At 47.3% G+C, this 24893-nt stretch overlaps 2 protein-coding genes across 4 annotated transcripts in view; one reads left to right on the top strand and one right to left on the bottom strand.

Moving 5' to 3' along the window:
- CHADL (chondroadherin like) overlaps positions 1-12521 on the bottom strand; it is a 21744-nt gene extending 9223 nt beyond the window's left edge. Inside the window, exon 1 of one of the 2 annotated variants that reach the window (XM_082241289.1) lies at positions 12391-12521. The gene's annotated coding sequence lies outside the window, so the exon portion shown is untranslated. Of the gene's footprint in view, positions 1-3610; positions 3759-12390 lie in introns of those variants that run through there. The other variant, XM_082241287.1, reaches the window with a different exon arrangement.
- On the top strand, positions 1401-24893 carry LOC309542477 (leucine-rich repeat transmembrane protein FLRT3-like). Of its 2 annotated transcripts, none has more exons than XM_082241299.1 (4): positions 1401-1414; positions 19355-19797; positions 21267-21865; positions 23406-24893. In XM_082241299.1, the coding sequence occupies exons 2-4, from the start codon at positions 19359-19361 to the stop codon at positions 24255-24257; spliced, it is 1890 nt and encodes a 629-aa protein (XP_082097425.1). In that variant the 5' UTR covers positions 1401-1414; positions 19355-19358; the 3' UTR covers positions 24258-24893. The 2 variants fall into 2 exon arrangements, with proteins under 2 accessions (XP_082097425.1, XP_082097424.1); XM_082241298.1 differs by lacking the exon at positions 1401-1414 and adding an exon at positions 16098-16180.

Genomic DNA, 24893 nt, shown 5'->3' with positions numbered 1-24893 from the left:
AACAGAATGTTTAATACCAGTGATGAACACAACTGTATCCTGGGAGTGTTATGAATTGCATTTTTTTTTTAAGAGAGAAAGAAGCTCCTGTACTTTAAGGGACTAATTACAATGAAAGTGGAGTTTACAAAGGTGTATGGTACTGTTTTAAGTGTTGCATTTTTTATGGACGGTTCCAAACCTGGCTGATTCCACAGCCATTCCTGTCAGAGGAGCACAGTATGATTCAGATATCCTTGGTATCTAAGTCCCATCATCCCTCACCACTAACCTTGCTGGCTTGGGCTGATGGCAACTGGAGTCCAGCAACGTAGGGAGGGACATAGATATGCCATCCCTACCCCAGACCAAGTCTAAGAAGCCTTGTCTTCTAATCCATCTCTCTCTTTATTCCTTCTGTGCCAGCAGGCAGCCTGATACAAACCCGGCTGCAATATTTATACCCTTCTTTTACTTCAAAGAGATCAAAGCAGCTGAGGTCAGGCTAACGTTCCCCCAATTCTCTGGAATGTGTGCTAAGCTTGAGTCTCATGTCCTTGGTGGTATTGGGTCTCAATATCTCCATTTCCTGAGTCACATGTTTACTATGACCGGTTTGTCTGTCTGTCTCTGCAGTGCAGCTGGCTAGACACAAAGCATCCCAAATTATTCATCAAATGTTGAAATAAAGACTAAAAATACATCACCCACCCCATTGCACAATGCTGACTTAAAACATCTGCTTCTAAATTTATTAGACTTAGGAACAGATTTTACATCTTGAACTGTACAACTAATTCATACACAGTGGTGCCTCGCAAGACGAAAAGAATCCGTTCTGAGAGTCTCTTCGTCTAGCGGTTTTTTCGTCTTGCGAAGCAAGCCCATTGACGGATTAGCGGATTAGCGCTATTAGCGGCTTTTAGTGGCTTATCGGATCAGCTGATAAGCGGCTTAGCGGCTTAGAAAAGGGGGGAGGGAAGGAAAAAAACCCGCAGGAACTCGCAAGACATTTTCATCTTGCGAAGCAAGCCCATAGGAGATTTGTTTTGCGAAGCACCTCCAAAACGGAAAACTCTTTCGTCTAGCGAGTTTTCCGTCTTGCGAGGCATTCGTCTTGCAGGGCACCACTGCAGTCATGTTGTGGAGAAATACCCACTTAGGAATGCAGTGTCCCTATTCCTTTAACCAGAAAGCTTCCTATTATTTGGCAGCAAAAGAGTGTTGTAAACCAAAACTGCTCCCTTTCCCTTATGGGGTACACAAGAGCCCTTACAGAGTCCTTTGTAGGTTCTCCATCAGTAGGAGAAAATAACAGCGGCCAACCAGAGAATATTGAGAAGCAAAGCAGTTAGTAAGCCTGATCTTTATTAAAGCTGTTGCAACAGGGTGTTCCCTCCACATGCAGGAGAGAGGAGGAGGACCCAGGACAAAGGTGTGCAAGCCCTTATATAGACTTTTGAACTGCCCACCCTAGAGCCCAAGACCACCTCTCCATACGGACTACAACAGAAATCTGAGTGCGTTGTTTTTATCCTGTCTGCCAGGTTACCTGACTGGATTACCTGGGCATCCTGGCCACTCTTTTGTTACGATAACTACTCAGTTTCTGAATCCAGGTCACAGGTCACAGAGTCATATCTTAAATGTGCCCTTAAGGCAGGACTTGTGAACAAAGAGACAATGGGGAGACTTCCCATTTCCTTCGACCTTGCAGAGAAATATTTGAGGTCACTTGGGAGAGACAAAATGGTTTTAGGACTTTTTTTCTGTGGGGTTTCAGACATGTGGTTTATACATTTATGTATGTGCTTGCTTGGTACATTTATGAACATTATATATATGACCTTAAAATTCTTATAACAAGGGCTTTATAATTATCCCCGACTACAACTGACAAAATGCTTCCCCTTCCCCAAGGTGCCCACTAACTTCCCTAGTTCTTTACCTGGATAAGGCTACATAAAGTTGGGAAGAATAAAAGAAATATTGGTGTGAAAACTATCAGAACCTTGTAAACGTTCCTGGTATCTGCATTTGCAGTGAAAAGAGCTGATTGAGCTCTTGTTCAACAGTGGTGTGTGCGCGCTCTCTTGCTCTCTCTCAAACACACACACACACACACACAGAGGGAGGGTGGAAGCGGGGAAAGCAGCAGCAAAAAGGAAGGCCTGCAATTACGGTACCTTTAATTTATCAGTTGCTGCTACCTATAAATTTAGGAGTCAGCTGAGGAGTTTTCTATGTACACCAATAAAATAGCATGCAGAATAATTTGAAAGCACATCCACATGTCTCTTGAGTACCTTCACAGAGTACCTTTTAAATTTTTACATTTAAAAATTGTACTTCTGTTTAGGAATTAATATGAAACCAGCATATGGATTGCAAACTCAATATGTTTATTTATCGTGTGTATAGGTATCCCCCTTGAGCACACTGGGTAAGAACTGTGTGTAAAGTTGTTGTTGTAATTAATTCACGTCCCACACATGTTGCAAGGCGTTTTGTAGTCACATTAATTCTTAGATGCAAGAGTCTTCCATGTAGGAATTGTGTCATATATGCAATGGCACTTATTTAGGAGAGTGTTTCAGTGCATTTACTCTACATAATCTCAGGGCATATTTTAGACTATTTTAGGCTAACCCTCAGTCTGAGAGCATGATCTGTCCCTCCTAGCAAATTTTTCTGGGCCCCTAAGACCCCACCAATTTTGGCAACAAAAAAAACAAACAAAAACAAGGTAACCCTCTTGTTGGGTTTAAAACCTCTCTGCTCACCCCAGCAGTCTGGTGGGAATGAGAATGGACTTGTCAGCTGATCAATTATCACATTGCACCCCCTTTTGAGGGGGTTGCCCCGGCAATATTTATCTGCCTGATGAAGGCCTTGTTTTACCGCTCATAAGGTAGATTTGGAAATAACAGTTCCTTCATTTATTTCAAACTACTCAAGTAACTCCATGTACATGAGGTAATTTGTTTTCTGTGTATAATTTCCTTTGCTGCTTATGGTGCACTGGAAAGCTAGAATTTTCCACAAAGTTTGGGAAACTGTCTTTATGGAAGGTTGTGGGACTGAAGGGAGAATGTTGGTTTATTTGCCATAGGGTTGAAATTATCACACACACACCCGTTGGGAATGCCTGTAAAGCTGCCATACTGTTGCTTTGAATGTCAAAAAAATAAGGGGCATGGTTAATTTCGGAACACATCTCATGAATGCTTCCGCCAACGGAAGCCCTGTATTCAGAATGTCCTTTGAAAATGTCAGGATTTCAGCCTACAAAGGGAGAATTTATTATCATCACAAAAGTGACCCAAAGTGACTTACATTAAAGCCAATTACAATAAGAACAACCAATAAAAACCTAAAAACACACCTATACAGATAAAAGACAGGTCTTACAGATCCTAACCCTCTAATAGAGGCTATAAATGCCTGAAAGCCCAATATATAATGCACTGCAGTCATCCAGCCTACAACCGCTAAAAGACAACAGAAGTTACAGTAGTTAAGACTGTCCTTGTCTAGATATGAGCACAGCTGGGCCACCATTCAAAGCCAATGGAAGGCCTTGAGCCTTAGGTGACAAAAGCGAATCTGGAATTACCCGTAAGCTACGTACCTTCAGAGGGAGTGAAAACCATCCAGGATTCTCATACAAGTTAATCAGTCCTCTTTTTTCTGCCTGCCATTGCAGTGGCTGGTAATGGAAACACACATCAAGAACTGTTCATCCTTGCATTAACACTGGACTCTTTGTAATACCTTTAGACTTGGGCAAGCTGCAGCCCTTCCACAGACGGAAACAAGGAAGCTCATGGAGCAGAATTGCAGAGCGCCGCTTCCCCCCTTCAAGCTGTCAAATAGGCCAACCTGTATTACACAGCCTCTCATTTATGAAGGCGACGAAGTCCTTGCTCTGCAAGCAGTTTCTCAGTGTGTGTGCGCACGCATATATGCACACACAGCAAGTTTAATTTCCAAATATCCTTATTGATTTGAATGATTTGCTCCAGTACATTAAATGCAAATTAAAACAAAGGAAAAACCTGCTGGATTCCAGGGTTTTGTTGTAAACAAAAATTGCCCTTTTCCCTTATGGGGTATCCAAGAGCCCATATAAAGAAAGTCCTTACATAGGTTTCCTATTGGTAGGAGAGAATAACAGAGGCCAAGCAGAGAATATTGAGAAGCAAAGCAGCTAGTAAGCTTGATCTTTATTGATCTGTTGCAACAGGGTGCTCCCCTCACCCGCAGGAGAGAGGAGGGACCCCAAAAAATGGCGTGCAAGGCCTTATAAAGACCACCCTGTGGATCAAGACCACCCCCAGAAACATCATACATACATCACAGGAGGGGTGTAACCTAAGACCACCCCTCAGATACATCACACCTACATCACAGAAAAGGCGGTCTAAAACAGAAATTTGAATATTGTTTTTCTCCTGTTCTTGTTTATCTTCTGTCTGGCAGGTTATGAAGGAAGGTGAGGACAAGTGACCTCACCTAGGCCTGAAGTCACCCCCCACCAAAGCAAGCTCAAAGCTTCTCAAAGCTTTTCAAAATCAACAGTTACTTGATTGGATTGCCTGGGGAGCCCGTCATTCTTTTGTAGTGATACTTAGTTCCTGGGCCAGGTCACAGGCTCACACCCTATTCATATCTTAAATGTGTCCTTAAGACAGGATTTGTGAGGAAAGAGACAATGGGGAGGTTTCCCATTTTGACCTTGCAAATAAAACATTTGGTCAGTTTAGGAATCAAAATGGTTCCAGGTTGGCCTTCCTGTGCTAATCTATGTACGTGCTTGGTTGGTACACTTATGAACATTTAACATATATCTAAGACCTCAAAATTCCTATCACAGTTTATTATTATTAGCCATCTTAAATTTCTGTCTGGGACTCACTTCTAGCATGTTCCTGGACCACAATGTGTCAAAAACCAAATTTTAGTTGCTCAACTTTTAGGTAACATGATAAGTTGTTGTTGTAGTGTTGAAAACTATATAAAATCTATATTTTTAAAAAACAAAACCAACCAGATTTTAGTTTATTTGTTTGACCTTAAGAATTTGCCAGTGGACACTCCAGATTTCAAGGGCCCAATCCAGCAAAAGTTAGTTGCAACTACACTTGACTGACATTTTCTAAACAGGATAATTAACTCAGCTTCAAATACTAATTAGTAGAACTGTATAATTATTTCTTTCCATGCAGGGCTAAAACATGGGCCTGGATCATCAAATGCATTTACAGTGGTACCTCAGGTTAAGTATTTAATTCGTTCCGGAGGTCCGTTCTTAACCTGAAACTGTTCTTAACCTGAAGCACCACTTTAGCTAATGGGGCCTCCTGCTGCTGCTGCACCGCCGGAGCCCGATTTCTGTTCTCATCCTGAAGCAAAGTTCTTAACCTGAAGCACTATTTCTGGGTTAGCGGAGTCTGTAACCTGAGGCGTATATAACCTGAAGCGTATGTAACCCGAGGTACCACTGTATTTTATTAGAGAATTGTTATTTTGTTCTTCAGCCAGAACAGGCTCTCAATAGAGATTTAGTGTTTAGTTCAGTTCGTGACTCTTTTCTGTTTGTCAGCTATGTTATGGTAAATATAAAAAATAGGTTTATTAGTGTCAGGGGTTCAGGAGCAGAGGCGAGGGCAAGGGAGGAAACAGAGAGCGAGGGGGAGGAGGCAGAAGAAAGGATGAGTGATGACGACGACCCGAGATCTCCGAGCCTTTCCAGTGAATCAGAAGATTCACAAAAAGGAGCACCAGTGGCCAGGGCAAGGGGGGAGACTAGGGGGACACCCCAGGAAGAAAGAGCCAGAGGGGACTCAGAGGGGAGCAGTTGGAGATCGGGACCAACGTCACCGCCAGAGAGTAGGAAAGAGGAAGAGCGCCAGGGAGCAAGCGCTGGCAGCTCGCAACAGGAGGGAGGGCACGAGTCAGGAGTGGCCACACCTTCATCGGGGAGCGAAGTGACGGTTAGACGGAAAGTGGAAGGTTGGGCGCGCGCGCCAAGTTCAAATGCACAGGAAGGTGGCGCAGTAGGCAGCCCGGAAAGGGAGCCAGGTCCTAAAGCCCGGCGCAAGGAGACAGGAGAGTCAGGGGGGTCAGCGTCAGAAGAATCCCGGAAGGAAGAGACCCAGGGGGGCAGAGGGACCCAGAGGAGAACTGTCAGGCGGAAAAGGTGGAGCAGGGCTAGGATATTAAGTTGGTGCGCAAGGGGCGGAGACTCAGACGGAGCTTCGCCGATCTAAGCATAAGACGTAGGGTTGCACGCAGCAGCTCGAGAATGGAGACTGTAACTCAATAAAGACTTTTATTTAACGATCGCTGGCTAGCGTGATCCTCTGTGAGCTAGGATCTGGAAGTAACCCTGACAGTAAGCTCCGTCTGAGTCAAATTGTGGGCATCCACGGCCTCGCGGAGAGGAGGGAAAGCGGGTGCCTACAAGAGAGCTCACGAACGGCAAACAATATGACGGCCGAACAGCAAATAACGGAACTCAGAGAAGCAGTTTCACGACTGAATGCCGAGGCGCTGGCGTCCAGGAAGAGAGAGGAGGAAGCAGCTGCCGCCTACAGGGATCTCCAGGTCAGGTTGGACGTGCTTACGAAGCAAGGGCAACAGACACCCAAATCAGAGGGGATTGGGTTGGGGAGACGCACAGGCGGTCTAGTCTCGCACTTCGATGGGAATTTGCAACAGTACCCCAACTTTAGAGCAGACGTAATGTGTGCACTGCAACTACTGCACAAAGACTTTAGAGATGAACAAGAGAAAGTGGGGTTCATCATGTCCCATTTGCATGGAGACGCAAAAGCATGGCTGCGCAATTTGTGGAGAGATAAGGATCCTGCGCTCCAAAATGCGGACGCCTTTATTAAAGCGATGGATGGCTGTTTTTTATCAAGCATTGACGTGGATCTTGCCCGAAAGGAGGTGCATGGACTAAGGCAAGGGAGGGCCAGCGTAAGGCAGTATCATGCCCGCTTTTTCGCTTTGGTCAGTGCCCTGGAATGGGACAGAGATTCGGCTCCTGTCAGAGACCTTTTTTGGGAGGGCTTGCACAACTCGGTTAAAGATGAGATTGCGAGGGGGGGAGAGACCCCGGACCACGCAGGAGATCGTTCAGAGGGCGCTGGCGGTGGGGGTGCGGCTGGAAGAACGTCCGTGGAGCAGGGACGAAGGGCGCAGCGGGCGCGAACCAGCCAGGGGCTCCTCCTTCCTTCCCAGAGAAGCAGCGCGTGCGCAATCCACGCCTCCAACAGGGGGAGGGGTGGAACCGATGGAGGTTGGGAGTGCAAGGGCTCAGTCAGCAGCCAGAGCCCTAGCACCGGCAGCAGTGAAAGCGAAGCCTCCTAGAGGGAACAGGAAGTGTTATATCTGCGAGGATCCAGGGCATATGGCGAAAGAGTGTCCCCGGAGGCTCCACAAGCACACTGCAGCCTCAGCAATGGTGACTGCAGCAACGCAGCACGGAGAACCACAGCAGGGAAACGACGATGTCTGGCTGGAGGAAGAGGCACTGGGGCCCAGCCAGACGTGTCAGTGAAGCAGTCCCCAGAGAGTTTACCGCCCATGGACCCCCTCCCGCCCAAGCCAGTAGTGAGGCTCACCGCATCGCTCCAGCTACCCAATGGAATCACCATGGACGTGCCAATCACCGTCGACTCGGGAAGCAATGCAGACTTCATAGGGCAGGACTTTGTCGACCGGCACGCTATACAGTTGCTGCCTGCCACGCTGCCCCTGCAGGTTGTCACGGTGGATGGCAGGGAGCTGTTAGGGGGGCAAGTGGTGAAGCAGACGCCACCTATGGTGCTGCGGCTTGGAAATCACAGGGAAATCATCAGCTTCAACGTCACTCAACTCTTGGACACGCCTATTGTATTGGGCATGAGTTGGCTGGACAAGCACAGCCCGACGCTGGCTTGGTACCAGAGGCAGCTGACCTTCGGCTCTTCCTTTTGTGCTGAACACTGCATCATGCTCCAGCAGGAAGGGGAGCAAGAGGAGTCACAGATGCTGCTAGGCACGCTGCAAGCGATTCCCCACAAGTACGCAGAATTTTTGGAGGTTTTCTGCGAGAAGGAGGCAGACAAGCTACCCCCCCACAGACCATATGACTGCAAAATTGACCTGCTGCCGGGGGCGGCGCTGCCCAAAGGGAAGCTGTATTCCATGTCTGAAGACGAACTGCAGGAACTCAAAGAGTTCATAGATCATAATTTGAAGCGTGGTTTCATCCGAGAGTCCCAGGCAGCGGGGGGCAGTCCTGTATTCTTTGTGAAGAAGCGAGACACGCCCCAAAAAAGACTCGTAGTGGACTACCGCATTTTGAACAGTGTCACCAAGCCATCGGACTTCCCCATGCCCCGAATCGACGACCTCCTCGCAAAAGTACGCAAGGGCAGCGTGTTCACCAAGTTGGACCTGCGAGGGGCGTACAACCTCATTCGCATGCGGGAAGGAGATGAGTGGAAGACAGCCATGTTCACGCCCCTGGGCACCTACGAATATAGAGTTATGCCTTTTGGATTGCAAAATGGCTCCCACGTTTTTCAAGCTTTCATGCATCACGTGTTGGCGGGGCTCCTCTACAAGACGTGCGTCTGTTTCTTGGATGACATCCTGATCTTTTCGGAATCGCAGCAGGAGCATGACAGACACGTCAGGGAAGTGCTGAGCAGGCTCCAGCAACATAGGCTTTACGCCAAGCTGGAGAAGTGCCAATTCGACGTGACGGAGGTGGATTTCCTGGGCTACAAGTTGTCTGACAAGGGGCTCGCCATGGACAGCGCCAAGGTTCGAGCGGTGTTGGATTGGAAAAGCCCACGCAACCGGAAGGAGGTCCAACGGTTTGTCGGTTTCGCGAACTTCTATCGCAAGTTCATCAAAGGCTTCGCTATGCAGACAGCGGCCATCACGGACACGCTCAGTTCCAAGAAAAAGAAGTTCATCTGGACAGCGCAGGCGGAGCAGTCTTTTCAGGCACTCAAGCGTCTTTTCGCGTCGGAGGAACAGCTGCTTCATGTCGACCCCAGCAGGCCGATGAGAGTTGAAACAGACGCCTCGGACAGGGCCGTCGGAGCAGTCCTGCTGCAGAAGGACCCGCAGGGGGTTTGGAGGCCCGGAGCGTTTTACTCCAGGAAGCTCAGCAAGTCTGAACAGAACTACACCATCTGGGACAGGGAGTTGCTGGCTATTCATGCAGCGTTCAAAGCATGGAGGCACTTCCTGATTGGAGCCAAGCACACGGTGCAGGTCTGCACGGACCACAAGAATCTGGAGCACTGGCGCACGGCACAGTTCCTGAACCAGAGGCAGATACGTTGGGCTGAGTTCTTTGCGAACTTCGACTTCCGGATAGAGTATGTCCCGGGGGACACCAACATCATGGCGGACGCGCTCTCCCGTAAGCCACAGTATCTGGAGGACGCCACACCAGCGGCCGCCATGCACATCTTCGCACCAACAGTGTGGCCGTGCGCTGCGGCGACAGTGGACCTGGAGGCGGTGCGACGAGCGTTGCAGAATGACTCCTTCGCGCAAGCAAAGATGGCAGAGATGCAAAGGGGCACGGCAGCGACCGACGGGTTCCAGCTGAGAGATGGATTGCTCATCCGCAAAGGGGCCATCTACATGCCGGGAGACGAACTTCGCGCCAAGGTACTGCATCAGCTGCACGACGCGCCCACTGCCGGGCACTTTGGCAAGGAGAAGACGGTGGAATTAGTCGCCAGGGATTTCTGGTGGCCCGGAATGAGAGGGGAGGTCGCGGACTATGTGGCGAGGTGCGACACCTGCCAGAGGGCCAAACCAGTGCACAGACCGCCGGCCGGACTGTTGGAACCGCTGCAAACTCCGGTCGAGCCATGGGAGAGAGTCGCCCTGGACTTCGTCACGGATCTGCCCAGCTCGAGGGGCAAGACGGCCGTGCTGGTGGTGGTGGACTTGTTCTCCAAGATGGCACATTTCATCCCGTGTGCGAAGGTGGCCACGGCGGAACAAACCGCCAAACTGTTCATAGACCACGTGTTCAAGGTTCACGGTCTGCCACGGTCTATTCTGTCCGACCGCGGGCGGCAGTTCATCTCGAATTTCTGGCAGAAGCTGATGGGCTTCCTAAACGTCAAGATCAACCTGGCGTCGGCGAGACACCCGCAGACCAACGGGCAAGCGGAGCGGGTCAATGCCATCATGCAGCAGTACCTGAGATGCTATGCGAATCAACAGCCTGCGACGTGGGTGGATTACCTGCCGCTCGCCGAGTTCGCCTACAACAACACGAAGCACGTGTCCACGGGGGTCACGCCGTTCTTCGCCAACAACGGGAGGCACCCCAGAACCTTCCCGGGACTGGAAAGACTGGTGGAGGGGGAGCCGCAGACAGCAGATGCGTTCGCGTCGGAGTTGCAGGAGGTCCACGATCAGCTGCGGCGGCACCTGGAGCTGGCCAAACACGCATACAAGGTGCAGGCAGACAAACACAGAAGGGTTGGCGAAGAGATCCATGTGGGAGACTGGGTCTGGTTAGCAGCCCACGCAGTGCCGGCCAGGTCGTTGGCCAAGAAGAAACTAGGGCATAAGCAACTGGGGCCCTACTAAGTCGAAGAGCAGGTCAACCCGGTGGCCTTCAGGCTGGCGCTTCCGGAGGGTTCCAGAATGCATCCGGTGTTCCACAGATCGGTGCTCACTCCCTACAAGGCACCGCACAGGTTTCAGGAACCCGGAACGGCGCCGAGTCCGCTCCGAGAGGGAACCAGGCAACGGGGAGTGGCACAGGAGGTGCGCCTCAACGAAGTCACGGAGATTTTGGACTCCAGATGGGGGGAAGAGGGGGTAGAATACCTTCTCGCTAAGGAGGGCACCCCGGCCAGTGCCAACAGCTGGGTGCCGGGCTACGCTTTAGATGAACCTCTGCTCAAGGAAGAGTTTCATGCCCTCTTCCCCCATAGGCCAATGCCAGCGGACTTTTTCGACGACTGGCTTTTCACGCCCACGCTTTCAGCCAGCACGTTCCGGGGGTTCGACTCGGATGAGGAACCGACACGAGACGCCCGTTCCCCGGAGGGGTCGCCCTCGGGATCTGCTTCAGAACCCTCGTATTGGTGGGATGATCGACCAGAGGAGCAGTGGCGCAGGAAGTGGCTGGAGGGTCCAGGACGAGCAACGCCTCCAGAAGGAAGCGAGGGAGAGACGGACATGGACGTTTTCGGGGACGACCAGGGTCTCGAGCACGGCGGCACAGAGATGGAAGCAGAGGTGACCGTCGTCGACGAGAGCAGGGAGGAAGAACCGGAAGACTTCGGATGGAGGCCCGCCACGGGAAGCGAACTGTACCCGACATTCGTCCCTTTGACACTGCAGCACCCAGTTCCCGCACCGGAAGGAGGGGAGGGGGGAAGAGGGGGCTTCGAGGGGGGGATGGATGTCAGGGGTTCAGGAGCAGAGGCGAGGGCAAGGGAGGAAACAGAGAGCGAGGGGGAGGAGGCAGAAGAAAGGATGAGTGATGACGACGACCCGAGATCTCCGAGCCTTTCCAGTGAATCAGAAGATTCACAAAAAGGAGCACCAGTGGCCAGGGCAAGGGGGGAGACTAGGGGGACACCCCAGGAAGAAAGAGCCAGAGGGGACTCAGAGGGGAGCAGTTGGAGATCGGGACCAACGTCACCGCCAGAGAGTAGGAAAGAGGAAGAGCGCCAGGGAGCAAGCGCTGGCAGCTCGCAACAGGAGGGAGGGCACGAGTCAGGAGTGGCCACACCTTCATCGGGGAGCGAAGTGACGGTTAGACGGAAAGTGGAAGGTTGGGCGCGCGCGCCAAGTTCAAATGCACAGGAAGGTGGCGCAGTAGGCAGCCCGGAAAGGGAGCCAGGTCCTAAAGCCCGGCGCAAGGAGACAGGAGAGTCAGGGGGGTCAGCGTCAGAAGAATCCCGGAAGGAAGAGACCCAGGGGGGCAGAGGGACCCAGAGGAGAACTGTCAGGCGGAAAAGGTGGAGCAGGGCTAGGATATTAAGTTGGTGCGCAAGGGGCGGAGACTCAGACGGAGCTTCGCCGATCTAAGCATAAGACGTAGGGTTGCACGCAGCAGCTCGAGAATGGAGACTGTAACTCAATAAAGACTTTTATTTAACGATCGCTGGCTAGCGTGATCCTCTGTGAGCTAGGATCTGGAAGTAACCCTGACAATTAGCATAAGGGTGCTTAATGATTTCTTTAGTGAATTAATCTGGAGGGGCGAATGGCATACACTGCCTTCTGGATACTGTTGTCACAATCACAGTGAAAGTTAGAACAAATCTTCCATGGTTTAAACATAGCATTTAGAGTATTAAAAGCATAGTAAAAGCCTTGTGTTTATGAAACATACATATGTTTTATTTATTTACTCACATTTATATTCCATCTCTCCTCCCACTCAGGGTGCTTCCAAATGAGTGTTTATTGTGAGGTGTTTTTTGCTTTATTTTTTGCAGTGCTCACATGTCATTGGTAGCCCAAATTTTTCGCTCTCTGAACCCAGATGTACTATTTGTGGAGGAAATCCAAGAAATTAATAGTTAAATAGAACCATTGTGAATAAACAAATCAGAACTTTCTCATTTATAATGTGATCCTTGGCTGTTCTCCTGTAGTCTTCAGTGTTTAGTTCAGTTCAAGACTCTTTTTCTGTTACACAGTCTTTGTCAACTACTTTATAGCAAATATAAAAAATATAATTTCTTAGCATAACAGTGCTTCCAGGTAGTTTGTGTTGTAAATGGGGAGGGGGTCATTCAGGTATTGAAAATGGGTTATTGACAACAGTTTTTCATTTATCATACTTCCCCCAGAAAGGGTAAATCAAGATTAAGGGCTTCCAGATTGAATCCTACCCATAAAATTGAGTCAAACAGATACCAGCAAAATTCAGATGGCAGTTTAAAAGGATTTGGCACTCTACTGCAATAAAGCTACTTTCCCCACAAAAATCAGACTTTTGTGGTAAGCAAATGCACTGAAAATGATGGGATAAGCCTGGTTTGATGCAATGTGATATAACTTGCCTCTTAACAAATCAGAATGAACGCTCAATACACAACCCAGGCTCCCAGGCTGTGAAAACAAATCAGGTTAAATGCTCAGTTTGGAAGTAGGCTAAAAACAACAGGCTAACATGTCAACGTTGGGTGCGTGTTGCAAAAATGTGCATACATGAGGTGCATTCATTCCACAATATACACCCAGCTGGAAGCACCCTACCACTCTGGATGATTCCAGACTGCCATTTGTGGATGGGATTCAGTCTCGTTTTGACGGCAAATTTAAGTTGTGCAAGGAAAGTTGATTCGTCTCCCTTGCCCGATCAGACTTATTGCGATAAGGAAAACGACAGGGACAATATGCACTGGGGAGTGGGCGATACCGTTTACTTGAGGCAATGTCATATAACAAATCAGGAGGAATGCTAGTAAAGAGGTCACCTGGAAGTGGCCTCTATGTTCAGGGTAGCAAAAAGAGCTTTTCCACGCTAAGCCCCATGCTTAAAAAGAAAAGTCAGCAGAGGTGACCGGCACACCCCGACTCTCAGCTTTAAGGTTGTGGCCCTATTATGCGCATTTACCATTACACCTCACTGGATCTTAATTCTCTCCCCACTTCTCTTTATTTACACTGCACTTTCCTCAAATAATTACGAGCCTTCTCTCGCAAATAGTATTTTTATTCGTGCATCAAATGCATATTTACAGTGAACGGAGCTGATATGCATATATACTGTACAAATCTGCTCCTGCACGCATGCACAGACTTCTCTGAGCGGCTTCCCAGGCAGAAGCGAAGGCAATTTTTCCTTGAACAAATGACCTCATTCATATTCTCCTCCCCGCCCCATTTCTGTAACTATCACCGGAGGTCTGAGCATGCGCAGTGGCGATCGTTAACCGGCAGCCTTCGCGACAAGTGCAGACGTCACGTGAAAGCAGAGCCGGCTCGGAGGCGAAGGCGGCGCTGCTTAATTTACATATCCCATCATACATTGCGCGGAAGGCCATAGATGATAAATTTTAAATACTTTTATTAATGTTTTTGTTTCGAACCCGGTTATTAAACTGGCCTTGTCACCTTGGAAATCTAGTGTTTACTCAAGGGATTACTTTGGACAGGTCCGTTAGGTATTCGCCCTCACCTGCGAGGCTGTTGACTGATCTCCGGCAGAGGCGCCCGACGGTCTTTCAGTATACTCTGGTTTCTCTTCAGATCGTATAAATCTTTCGCCTTTTACTAAAGATTTCCGTGGAGAGGAACATTTATGAGTTTACAACTAATTTTTTGAGGCTCTGTTTCGGCAGAGCTGTCTTATGCGGTTTCAAAAAGTAGAATGAGCTCTTTCTGTGTTGAGTGGGTGTTTGCTGTTGTCCTTCTAATTTAATATTATTTATTTTTGTGTTCTTGAGGCTGTAAGATGGGTGACAGATCTGTGGTTTTTCTATTCCGTAGGAAAGTGCGGGGTTAGACGTGATTTCGTTGGTGTACCACTTGGAGAAGGGCTATTATAAGCAGTTTGGGGGTTTCTTTACTGCTTTCTGGGACGCGGGTGGCGCTGTGGGTTAAACCACAGAGCCTAGGACTTGCTGATCAGAAGGTCCCTGCCAACCTGGAAGTTTGAAAGCACGTCAAAGTGCAAGTAGATAAATAGGTACTGCTCCGGTGGGAAGGTAAACGGCGTTTCCGTGCGCTGCTCTGGTTCGCCAGAAGTGGCTTAGTCATGCTGGCCACATGACCCGGAAGCTGTCTGCAGAAAAACCCCCGGCTCCCTTGGCCAATAAAGCGAGATGAGCGCCGCAACCCCAGAGTCGGTCATGACTGGACCTAATGGTCAGGGGTCCTTTACCCTTACTTCTTTCTACATTGCTCTTCCTTTTGGGGTTCTGCCGAGTTGCATGATCTTAAAAGATATGAATTATGTTACTTCTCATCTCCATGTTAACGCTATGTTTAACCCTACTCTAAAATCTAAAAATAAATAGTATATCACTTCAACAACAATGGGATGACCATGTATTTATTAATCAAAAGCACCCAGCAACACTCACATTTCTGTTCTTAAATTTCCTGAGCAAATTAATTATTCCCAGTGTTGTAGCACATTTGTCTTGCTTCTGTTATTATAGATAGAGTCCCTGGTCAAGGCAGTTCAAGACATGTGAATCCCAAGATGGCACAATGTACAAACACAAAATGTCATGGTACTGCAGTGTTTGTTAGAGTTGATGTTTGTTATGGTTATAGTATGTTTGCCTTGTAAGTGATCAATAGTGGAAAAATAATTTAAAAACAAAAGCACAAAGCAAACAGTAGATTATTCCCAAAATCTGTACATTCATGTTTAATACCATACACTTAAATAATCATATGACTATAATAACTGGTTGCAGGCATGTATCTGGGTGTATGGTAAGTTTCATGGAACTCAATAGGACTTCCTTCTGAGTAGACTAACATAAAGGTGTTCTTGAATCATTCTCCCAGTATCTTCCTTTGCATCTTTCACCACATCTCAGTATTTTTTATAGTATCCAGTTCTGGTAATAATGTTTGTCACATGGGTTTATGTAATACGTAAATTGAAAGTAATATTGGTGTGGGAAGTGAGTGTAATACAGTATTGGTGGTAGAATCAATGATCAACATTAGTTTTACTCATGATGTACATAGCTTGGGTCATGGAATAACATGCAGAGATAGCATTTTGTGATGCAAGTAATGCACAGCGTTACTAGAACCCTTGGTTTTTCCTCCCTTTTTTAAATTAACAAACAATAAGAAGTAGTATTTCTATTTCTTTCTTTTTTCCATTCTGATGGTAACACATGTGAAATGTTGGAATCCTATTTCATAAACATTTGCCTTTTTTCAGAAACTGAAAAAGAGAAATATTGATTCCACTCCGCCACTTCCCTTTTACTGCCTTATCTACTGGTGTAGTATCTGGTGCACTGGGTCACTTTTTAATAGGGTGGGGGGGGGCTGCAGGACCATTTTCACTAGAAACAATAGAAGGAAACACTTGTTCAACCCAGTTTCCTATATCAGACTTTGTGGTTGAAGGGAAGCGTATGAAAGAGCAGTGAGAGAAGCCAGCTACTTGGCTGTACAATCCAAAAGCAGCTCCAAGACAGCTTAGCAAGAAGCAACGCAGCAGGTAAGGGAGATTCATGGCTCAAATTGATGAGGAGGCAGGTGCCACACAACAGGGAGCAGCACATGAGAATGATAAAAGCCTGAACCCAGTTTGTGCCCCTAAAGAGATCCTTGTTTTAGCAAAGGGGTTTCCTTATCATAGACTATAAAATTTAAGTGGGCTTTGGGGTGTTTTGCAGGCTAGTGGCAGTGAGGATTGTTGAAGGCTATGTAGCATAGCAAAAATGGGAAAAAGTATCCAGATTTAATTGTGAAACCAATATGTATGTTCCAAATAGGTACAACCATCCCCTGATGAATGAGAGACTCTGATTGTATAATGCAGTGAATAGACTGTTTTTACTTTGAAGGATCTCAGGTCTTTACATTGGCACACTTGCCTTGAATTTCCCAGCAATTGAGACCACAGTATTAGTGTTGTAACCCACACTGAAGGGTGGGTGAGAAAGAAATAACAGTAGTGAGTTTTCCTCCCAGAAAGTGCATGATGCTGTATTTGAATTATTTTCAGGTTGACATTTGATGATGGTGTGTGCACAAGGACCATCTGCCCAAAAGATATGTGTACCGCGTGTTGTGGTTGTGCATTAGCATGTATTGATTAATGTTCATTACATCACTAATGAAAAATGACGCAGCTCTCTCCATTCATACTTGGCCGTTTTGTATTTATGTTATTTTTATGTCTTTAATGACAGGACACTCCCATCATAATTTCTTTTAGGGGTTTTTAATCTCACTTAAAATATATTATGAAACATATGAACAATGGAATCACTCTGAAAAATGGTTGCTCCCCCCTTCCAGTGATTGAATACGAATCTAGAACTATGTAAAAGCATAACCTGGCTATCACTTTGCTACAATTAATCAAAATTCACCATTTTTGTTAATTCAGGTGCTTGCTGGACTGAAACAGTCTTCCTGGTATTCCTAATAGTGGTGTCTGGTGCCCATTGGAACTGATAGGGTGGAAGGCATAAAGGTCAGCACTAGGTAGAACCAGAGCCAATGGCAGAGCCAACTAATTCTCATTTTGCCCCCATCCTCCTGCCTGTCCTGCAAGAGGCCACACTGAGACTGAGGAAGAGGAGGAAACTGCCTCCTTCTGGTCTGGGTGTAAGAAAGAAGGCTGGCAGGCAGGAGCTGGCTGAGGGCGGACTAAGGTTGGTGGGGCAGTGACCCATTTGCCATAATAGACCAACCTCCCCTGATTCCTAACAGTGCAGCCCTGTGCACAGTAACCTGAAAGCAAGTCACGGTGTGAGCTTACTCACTAGTAAATGCATTGAGGATTTCAAGACCAGAACTGCCACTGATGTGAGTTTCATCTGCAGAAATCCCTACCCCGGTTCTGAGAGCTTAACTAGCATGGATGAGCATTAATTAAGTGGAAATTAGGTACTGCCTGCAGGTTCTTGATCAAAGTTAGTGCTAATGTGGGACCGAGAGTTAAAAGCTATTTGCTTTTCCATCACTGAAAAGCCCCTTAACCTGTGGCTCTCAATCTGAAGTTGGACTCCAACGAGGTCCGAAAGCTCAGCAACCTCACAAAGCCCACCAGTTCTCTTCTAGAAAATGTTCAGATCCATATAAAACCACCTAATGGGCATCACTGCTGTTGTCATTATGTAGACAGGGGATGTGGCCGTTTCATGTATTGTAGAGTCAGATAGCAAATATAACATATTAGGACAGGAGAATCTTGGGCAATTTATACATCAATTATAGAGCATGCCTGGGGACTTTCCTGGTTCTTCTCCCTATAGCTTTTCCATGTGTGGATTTATATTTTACTCACATCCATAAAATCACAACTTGCATATGGTTTTATTTGAGTGGAACAGTATGTTTCAGTTGTGTTTTATTTTATGCATATTGGCTGCCTTTGGAAGGCTTGGCCTGAAAGCTAGCATAGACAAAGGTATTTTAAAAATTAGTAAGAACCACTTATCTGATGCAGAATGTCACATCCCAAGAATCGCCATTTTAATTTATAAGCTAGAGCAAGTTTCTACTCCGCTCTCTCAAATAAATCTATTTTTCAGGGCAAAAAACAAACCCCCAGTCTCACAACTTCCTGTGTTTCTTGGCCACATGGACTGAAGTCACAGAGCCCATTCATCTCATGCCCATGTAGAGAATAGTAGTTTATGCTCAAATTGCCACAACACTCATCTGAGATAATTTAAAAGCAGACACTTTTCAAATACCACCAGAGGGAGGGAAATCAAGGGCAAAGAGGTCTTATGCCAGTGTTTCCTGCTTTCCAGATTGCTGAATCAGTATATTTTTAGCTGTAAATTATACCCCTGACTGAAACAAAGGGAGGAAGCCCCAACACCCTCACTGTTTGCTTCCAGAGAGGCCAGTTAACTACTTTCTAGAGGGGTAGCTGCGCCTAGGACTCTGGTAAGAAGGAATTGGAGAGTATGTCAGTTAGTGCTAATGTGGTAGGGGAGGGTCACGGAAGGCCAAGTGATTCTTGCTCTCCCTTGCCTTGAAAAGCTCGGTGGTTCCACAAGGGATTGCCAGCAAAGAGACAGCAAGGATGTTGGCTAGAGAGCAACCGGGGGAAAGTGTGATGATCAGTCTCAGAGTCTGCCTGAAGGCCTATTCAAGTGACAGTGTCAACTGCAGAGAAATCTTGTTGTTCTACTATAAAAGCTTTTCTGGGTTGTGAAGGGGTGAAGAGATTTGCTCCTTTCTTGTCCCGTCGGTCTAGGACATGGGAAGTTAACATGGTGCCCTCCATAAGTATTACAACTCCCATCTGGCCCTGCCAGCATGGTCAATGATCAGGGATGATGGGAGTTGTAGTCTGCTCCGCCCCTGCCCCTCCCAAACAACCCCACACAATCTGGAGGGTACCACATTGACCACCCCTGGTCTAGGGCTCAGACAATTGCCAGAACAGCACAAGGAAGTCTATTTTAACCTTAAGTATGAAGACTGAACAGCATTAAGGTGACTTCACACATCTTTGCCAAAGCCACTTAGTGCCCAGCAATGTAAGCTTTTGAGCTGGGGAGACGTGGGGGGATGCATGTATAATTCTGACACATCTGCATCATGCAATTGATCAGAAAAGGCTCTGGCTGAGCAGAGCTGCATCCCAGACTACCTGCTGGTTTCTGAAGTGTATTTAATTATTTCAGTCTGCTTTAAATTACAGCATTATGGCTCAGCGCTGGTGTGTGGCCTTTACTCTGTCACTACTGTGGATCACTGCCAGCCCAGAGCTCCTGGACCGTTCTCAGTGCCCCATTGGTTGCAGCTGCTCTTTCACGGACTGGTTTATTCGGTGCTCCAATGCCAGCCTCTCTTCTCTGCCCGCTGGCATCCCACAAGCCACAGTGGAGCTTGATCTGCAGTTCAATCAGCTTGGCAGCCTGCTGGCAGCCTCTTTCCCAGATTTGCCTGAGCTCACCACACTTTTCCTTGGGAGCAACCAAGTGCGCCGGATTGAAGCAGGAACCTTTCTCGGAGTGAAGAATTTATACCACCTCCACTTGGACAACAATCTCCTCGAAGAGATCCCAGAAGGGGCATTTGAAAACCTGACCAATCTAGTCTTTCTGCACCTGGAACACAATCGGATTGCTTACCTTTCGCCAGGTATTTATAGATGGGTGTGATAGATAAGGTAGTGATTATCCCTCTCACTTTCATTCCCAACAGTTTTAGGGTATGAATTGTAGGGAAAGGGTGCATTTGGGATGAATGTGTGGACACATAAGACTTAGATATATACCAGCAGCTGACCAATTTAGAAGCTGAGCACAAAGCTAATGTGGAGTAACTTCACTGAAATTGGCTAGTTCAGGCGTGCTATGAATTACCGTATGACGCCCCTTATTTTGGGGGACTCAGATTTAAGAAAATGGGGGGAGATGGCATCATGTATAAGACGCCCCCTAATTTTTGACATTTTAAAGGAAAAAACCCTAGTCTTATACAGCACACGGAAAAAATATGGTATTTTAGCATAAATTCAATATGGATCTATTCAGTTGAGGCGAACATCTCCTTTCAACAGCAATAAAGTAGGCCCATGGTATTACTGCTACTGATAATGAATTGCTCATTTTTGTGTGTGTAATAGGCCAGATTCTGGTGGCCTATAGCCTATTCTGGTGCCCTTCCTGTTGCCTTTTGTATTCCTTATGGCACAAAAGAAGAGTATTATTTTCCTCTTGGTGTGGAAGAAGGGAGAGAGCTCTTGACATTCTCTGCAAATTTTATAAAATTAAATTCTAACACAAACAAGGATGAAGTCCTGTAATTTTGGACTCAGCCCCTAATGGTTACCTTCTTTAGTTTGTTGCTTCAAAATGCATTTGGGGTTCTTGCTGCTCATTCTGCTGAGTTGGGCCTGAAAGTCCTGTGCTGATGACACCACTGAGCACAAGACCACATTCAGTGCCACAATATTGCAGGAGGGACCAAGAGGTTAAATCTGAATATCTCTAGAGATTACACACACACACACACACACACACACACACACACACACACACACCCCGTAAACCAGAATATTAGCAAACTAGTGCAACTTGCCCATGAGGAAAGACAAGTTAACCTGGCATCATCCCGAGGTGTCAGGTGGGAGGAGACTTCGGAACAAACTAGATATCATCAGACACAAATGTGCACCATGAAAAGCAGAAACAGGCCAGTAATATTCCTTTTATTTATTAATTAAAATAGTTATATGCTGCCTCTCAAGTCACAGTTCTGCAAGGACCAAATGGTTGGCTAGTTTCTGTTGTGCCATGTTCAAATCCCACTGCTAGCACCATGTGATGTCTGGTTCTCAAATGTTCTGTGAAACACACTCCCATATAGGCCTCCCATATAGCAACAGCTTTATTCATTAATCTGAGCACAAGCAAGTATAAACACACCCCCAGAGAAGGAACCCTAGACCTAAGCACTTGGTTGCTTAAGCACTTTTCACCCGTGCTGGAAAGCAGTTCACAGATGTGCCCTGCACATCATTACCACCCTGGGGAGGGCAGAAGTGGGATGGAGTTATTAGCTCTCAGCTCAAGGCAGCTCTTACTTCCACTCTCTCTTTTGCCTAGGTGCATTCTCCTCTTTGAAGCAACTGAGTCTGCTAGACTTGAGTCATAACCTGTTGACTGAACTTTCAGACCAGGCCCTTGGTGGTCTCCAGCAACTACGCAAACTTCACCTCAGTGCTAACCTTATTGCCAACATGTCAGCCAGAGCTCTCCCGGGCAACATGCGCATCCTCTACCTCGACTGGAACAGGCTGAAAAGTGTGCCGCTTGCCGTCCGCACCTCTGCCACTCTCTCCAGCCTTTATCTCAGTGGCAACCCAATCCAGGAGCTGACATCTCTCTCCTTTGGGAGGAAGCTCAGCTCTCTGAGGCAGCTGTTCTTAGAAAACCTGTGCTTGGAGAACATTACCAGCTCAACGTTCAAACGGCTACGCAGACTCGAGGTCTTGAGCCTGAGGAACAATAGTTTGGAGTCGCTGTCACCTCTGTCGTCACTGAAGTATCTCTCGACTTTGTATCTGACTGGGAACAAGTGGCGCTGTGACTGCAACTTAATCTGGCTTCGCACCTGGCAGAAGCAAGTGGTAAGAAAAGATCGCAGCCCAGTGGAATGCAGTTCCCCGGAAGCCCTTCAGGGACAACAACTGGCAAATGTAGAGGTAATGAACAATCTGAATCACACTGACAGACCCCAGAAACGTCTTGCAAATAGAACTGTCGAAGAAAGAGGGGTGGGAACAGACACCCTTCTCCATCTGCCATCCAGGGGAGCAAGGGACATTATTACACTTCAAGGGCAAAATTTTAGCCACCTGAGGGCACTGATCCTTGATTACTTTGTATAACAGACAGAGATAGTCTAAAGCTGGGCCACAAGACAATTTCCCCAGAGTTGAAAGTGGTATGAAACAGGAACACTTGCTTGGGGTGTGTCCAATAGTCTCTGGCAAACAGGTTTTGTAGGTTTTTATAATGCTTCAAGAATATGCAAAGCCTGTTAGCTAGAGGCAGACAACAATGGGGCAGAATAAATGAGTGTGTACATCACAGGCAATGTTGTCATCCAACCACATTCATTTCTCTTTAAGCATTCTCTGTCTGCAGCAAAATGGGTCACTGAAGGAAGTACAGCGGTACCCCGCAAGACAAATGCCTCGCAAGACGGAAAACCCGCAAGACGAAAGGGTTTTCTGTTTTGGAGGCGCTTCGCAAGATGAATTTCCCTATGGGCTTGCTTCGCAAGACGAAAGCCCATAGGGAAATCTCCGGGGACCTGTTTTAAATTGCTGGCAGTCGGGAGCAAAGACTTTCGCCCACAGCCGGCCTTCAGAAGAGGTCCTGGACCTCTTCTGAAGGCCGGCGGGGGGGCAAAAGTCTTTGCTCCCCCCCCCGCCTGCCTTCCCGGGACAGCGGAGACTTCTCCGCTGCCCCGGGCGATCTTAAAATGCTGGCGGGCGGGAGTGAAGCGTTCGCTGCCGACCCCCAGCATTTTAAGATCGCCGGGGGCAGCGGAGACTTCTCTGCTGTCCCGGGCGATCTTAAAATGCTGGCGGGCGGGAGCGAAGCGTTCGCTGCCGACCCCCAGCATTTTAAAATCTCCCCGGGACAGCGGAGGCTTCGCTCCCGCCCGCCAGCATTTTAAAATCGCCCCGGGACAGCAGGGGCTTTTAAAATGCTGGCGGTCGGCAGCAAAGCCCTCCTGTCCCCGGAGCTTGCGGGGCGGGAGGTGGGAAGAAGGCCTTTTCTTCCCACCACCAGCCTTCAGAACAGCCTTCTGAAGGCTGGCAGTGGGAAGAAAAGCCCTTGTCCCTCCCCCCCCCCAGCCTTCAGAAGAGGTCGGGGGACAGACTGTCCCCGGACCTGGTCTGAAGGCGGTTTCACTAGGAACGCATTAATTGATTTTCAATGCATTCCTATGGGAAACCGTGCTTCGCAAGACGAAAAACTCGCAAGAAGAAAAAACTTGCGGAACGAATTAATTTCGTCTTGCGAGGCACCACTGTAGTGGCAATGCTAAATTCAACTCTGAAGTCATAAGAGCTTTCTTAGGAAGCTGTAACATTCTGTACGTTGCACTTAGTTGTCATGTACTAAAACGAAGAGCCTTCATTTAGACATTATAAAGGGGAGAGCAAGTGTGACACACATTATAGTTGATACTGGAAGATGACTTCTCTCCTGTCTTCTTTTCCCCTCCAGTTACAGAAATTGACTTGCCCACCTTTTCAAACCGATTCAGCCACCACCAGCTCCTCTACAAATGCCATGCCTGCGGTAGCTATTCTACCCAGTGAACGGCTTTTGCTACAAGCTATGACCCTTCCAATCACTGTTTTCACTACCAGTAGGATGTTCTCTCTCGCAGGAACAACTACACAAAATAATCCCACTTCAAGACCAACCACTCATGAGACCCATTACATACTGGAGAAATATGACCCTTGCCTCTCTGACCATATTAGTAGCATTCACACAAGAACAAAAGACCACGCTGCTCTGGTGGTTACTTGGTCTTTCTCTGGGGATCATGACCAGTTTGAAGTGCGCTACACGTCTTCTGTGGATCAGCACATACTGCGAGTGATTGGACGTTTAACTGAGATTGAACTTCACCATCTGCAACCAGGGACCGATTACAGGGTTTGCGTTATTCCCCAGAACGAGAACCTCCTGGAGTGTGTGGCTCCTACAGCCCAGCAATGCGCTACAGGGCGCACTGAAGCCCAAGTTCCAGCTAAGCACAACTTAGCTCTGGGAATTGGCATCACCACCGCACTTTTAGCACTGACGGCCCTGGCTCTCTTTGCCTTCTACAAGCGGCGGATCCGACCCTTTCAGTTCCAGCGCTACTATGATGAAGATGGGCTGCTTTCCCAACGCCAAGGCACTGCCCAGTCCAAGCTGACCACAGAGCCAGTCTATGAGAACTTAGAAGAGGACAACCAGCATGTTTATATGACAGCTGCCAGCCAATGGCCTCAAGAGAAGATAGACTGCACGCCTGTTGTCCCATCCAGATTTTCATCCACACCAGCATATGCAAGCCTCTGATATTTACAGAATATTAGTTATTTGTTAAAATGACCAGGTGTCGTGAATGGCATCCAAACCCTTCACAGCTGTGGACGAAAACGTTTCTTACATGACCACAAAGAAATGCTGAATCCGATGGAAGAAATCTTTTCTAACCTGTCTCCTCCTTTGTGAAGATTTTTTCAAAGAAATGAAGTCACCTGTTATTAACTTTTACAACAATACCAGGAAATAAATATTATTTGGGTATTCATGTTAGCGTAAACTAGTAGCTTTGTTGGCTGAACCTGAAAGGGGATCCATCTATATCACTTATTATGAAAGAGATTCCTATTTTTCTGAAGACCAGAGGGGGAAAGCACACAATGATGCCATCATAGCTGCTGTCTGACTATCTGGAATATGCTCCACACAACTGTCATCTTTAGAAATTTTTCATATATATTAATGAAATAGTATTTGTGAAGAAACCCCTGCCTATAGTTCATGACACAATTGCTCTTTTGATAATCAACAGTGCATGGATAGATGTTATTCGCTTTATTTTTTAATGATTCAAGCTTGGCTTCAAGGTAATGTGTTTTAAAATAAATAACCTGGACAACAAAATTCGAACTAAAAAGTAATTAAAAATGGCGGTATTGTTGAATTTTA

Source organism: Podarcis vaucheri (genome assembly GCF_965113315.1).
Source record: "Podarcis vaucheri genome assembly, chromosome: 10".
In the NCBI taxonomy this organism is placed as follows: domain Eukaryota; kingdom Metazoa; phylum Chordata; class Lepidosauria; order Squamata; family Lacertidae; genus Podarcis; species Podarcis vaucheri.
Note: the sequence above shows the minus strand (reverse complement) of the source record. Positions and strands in the feature narration are given on the sequence as shown.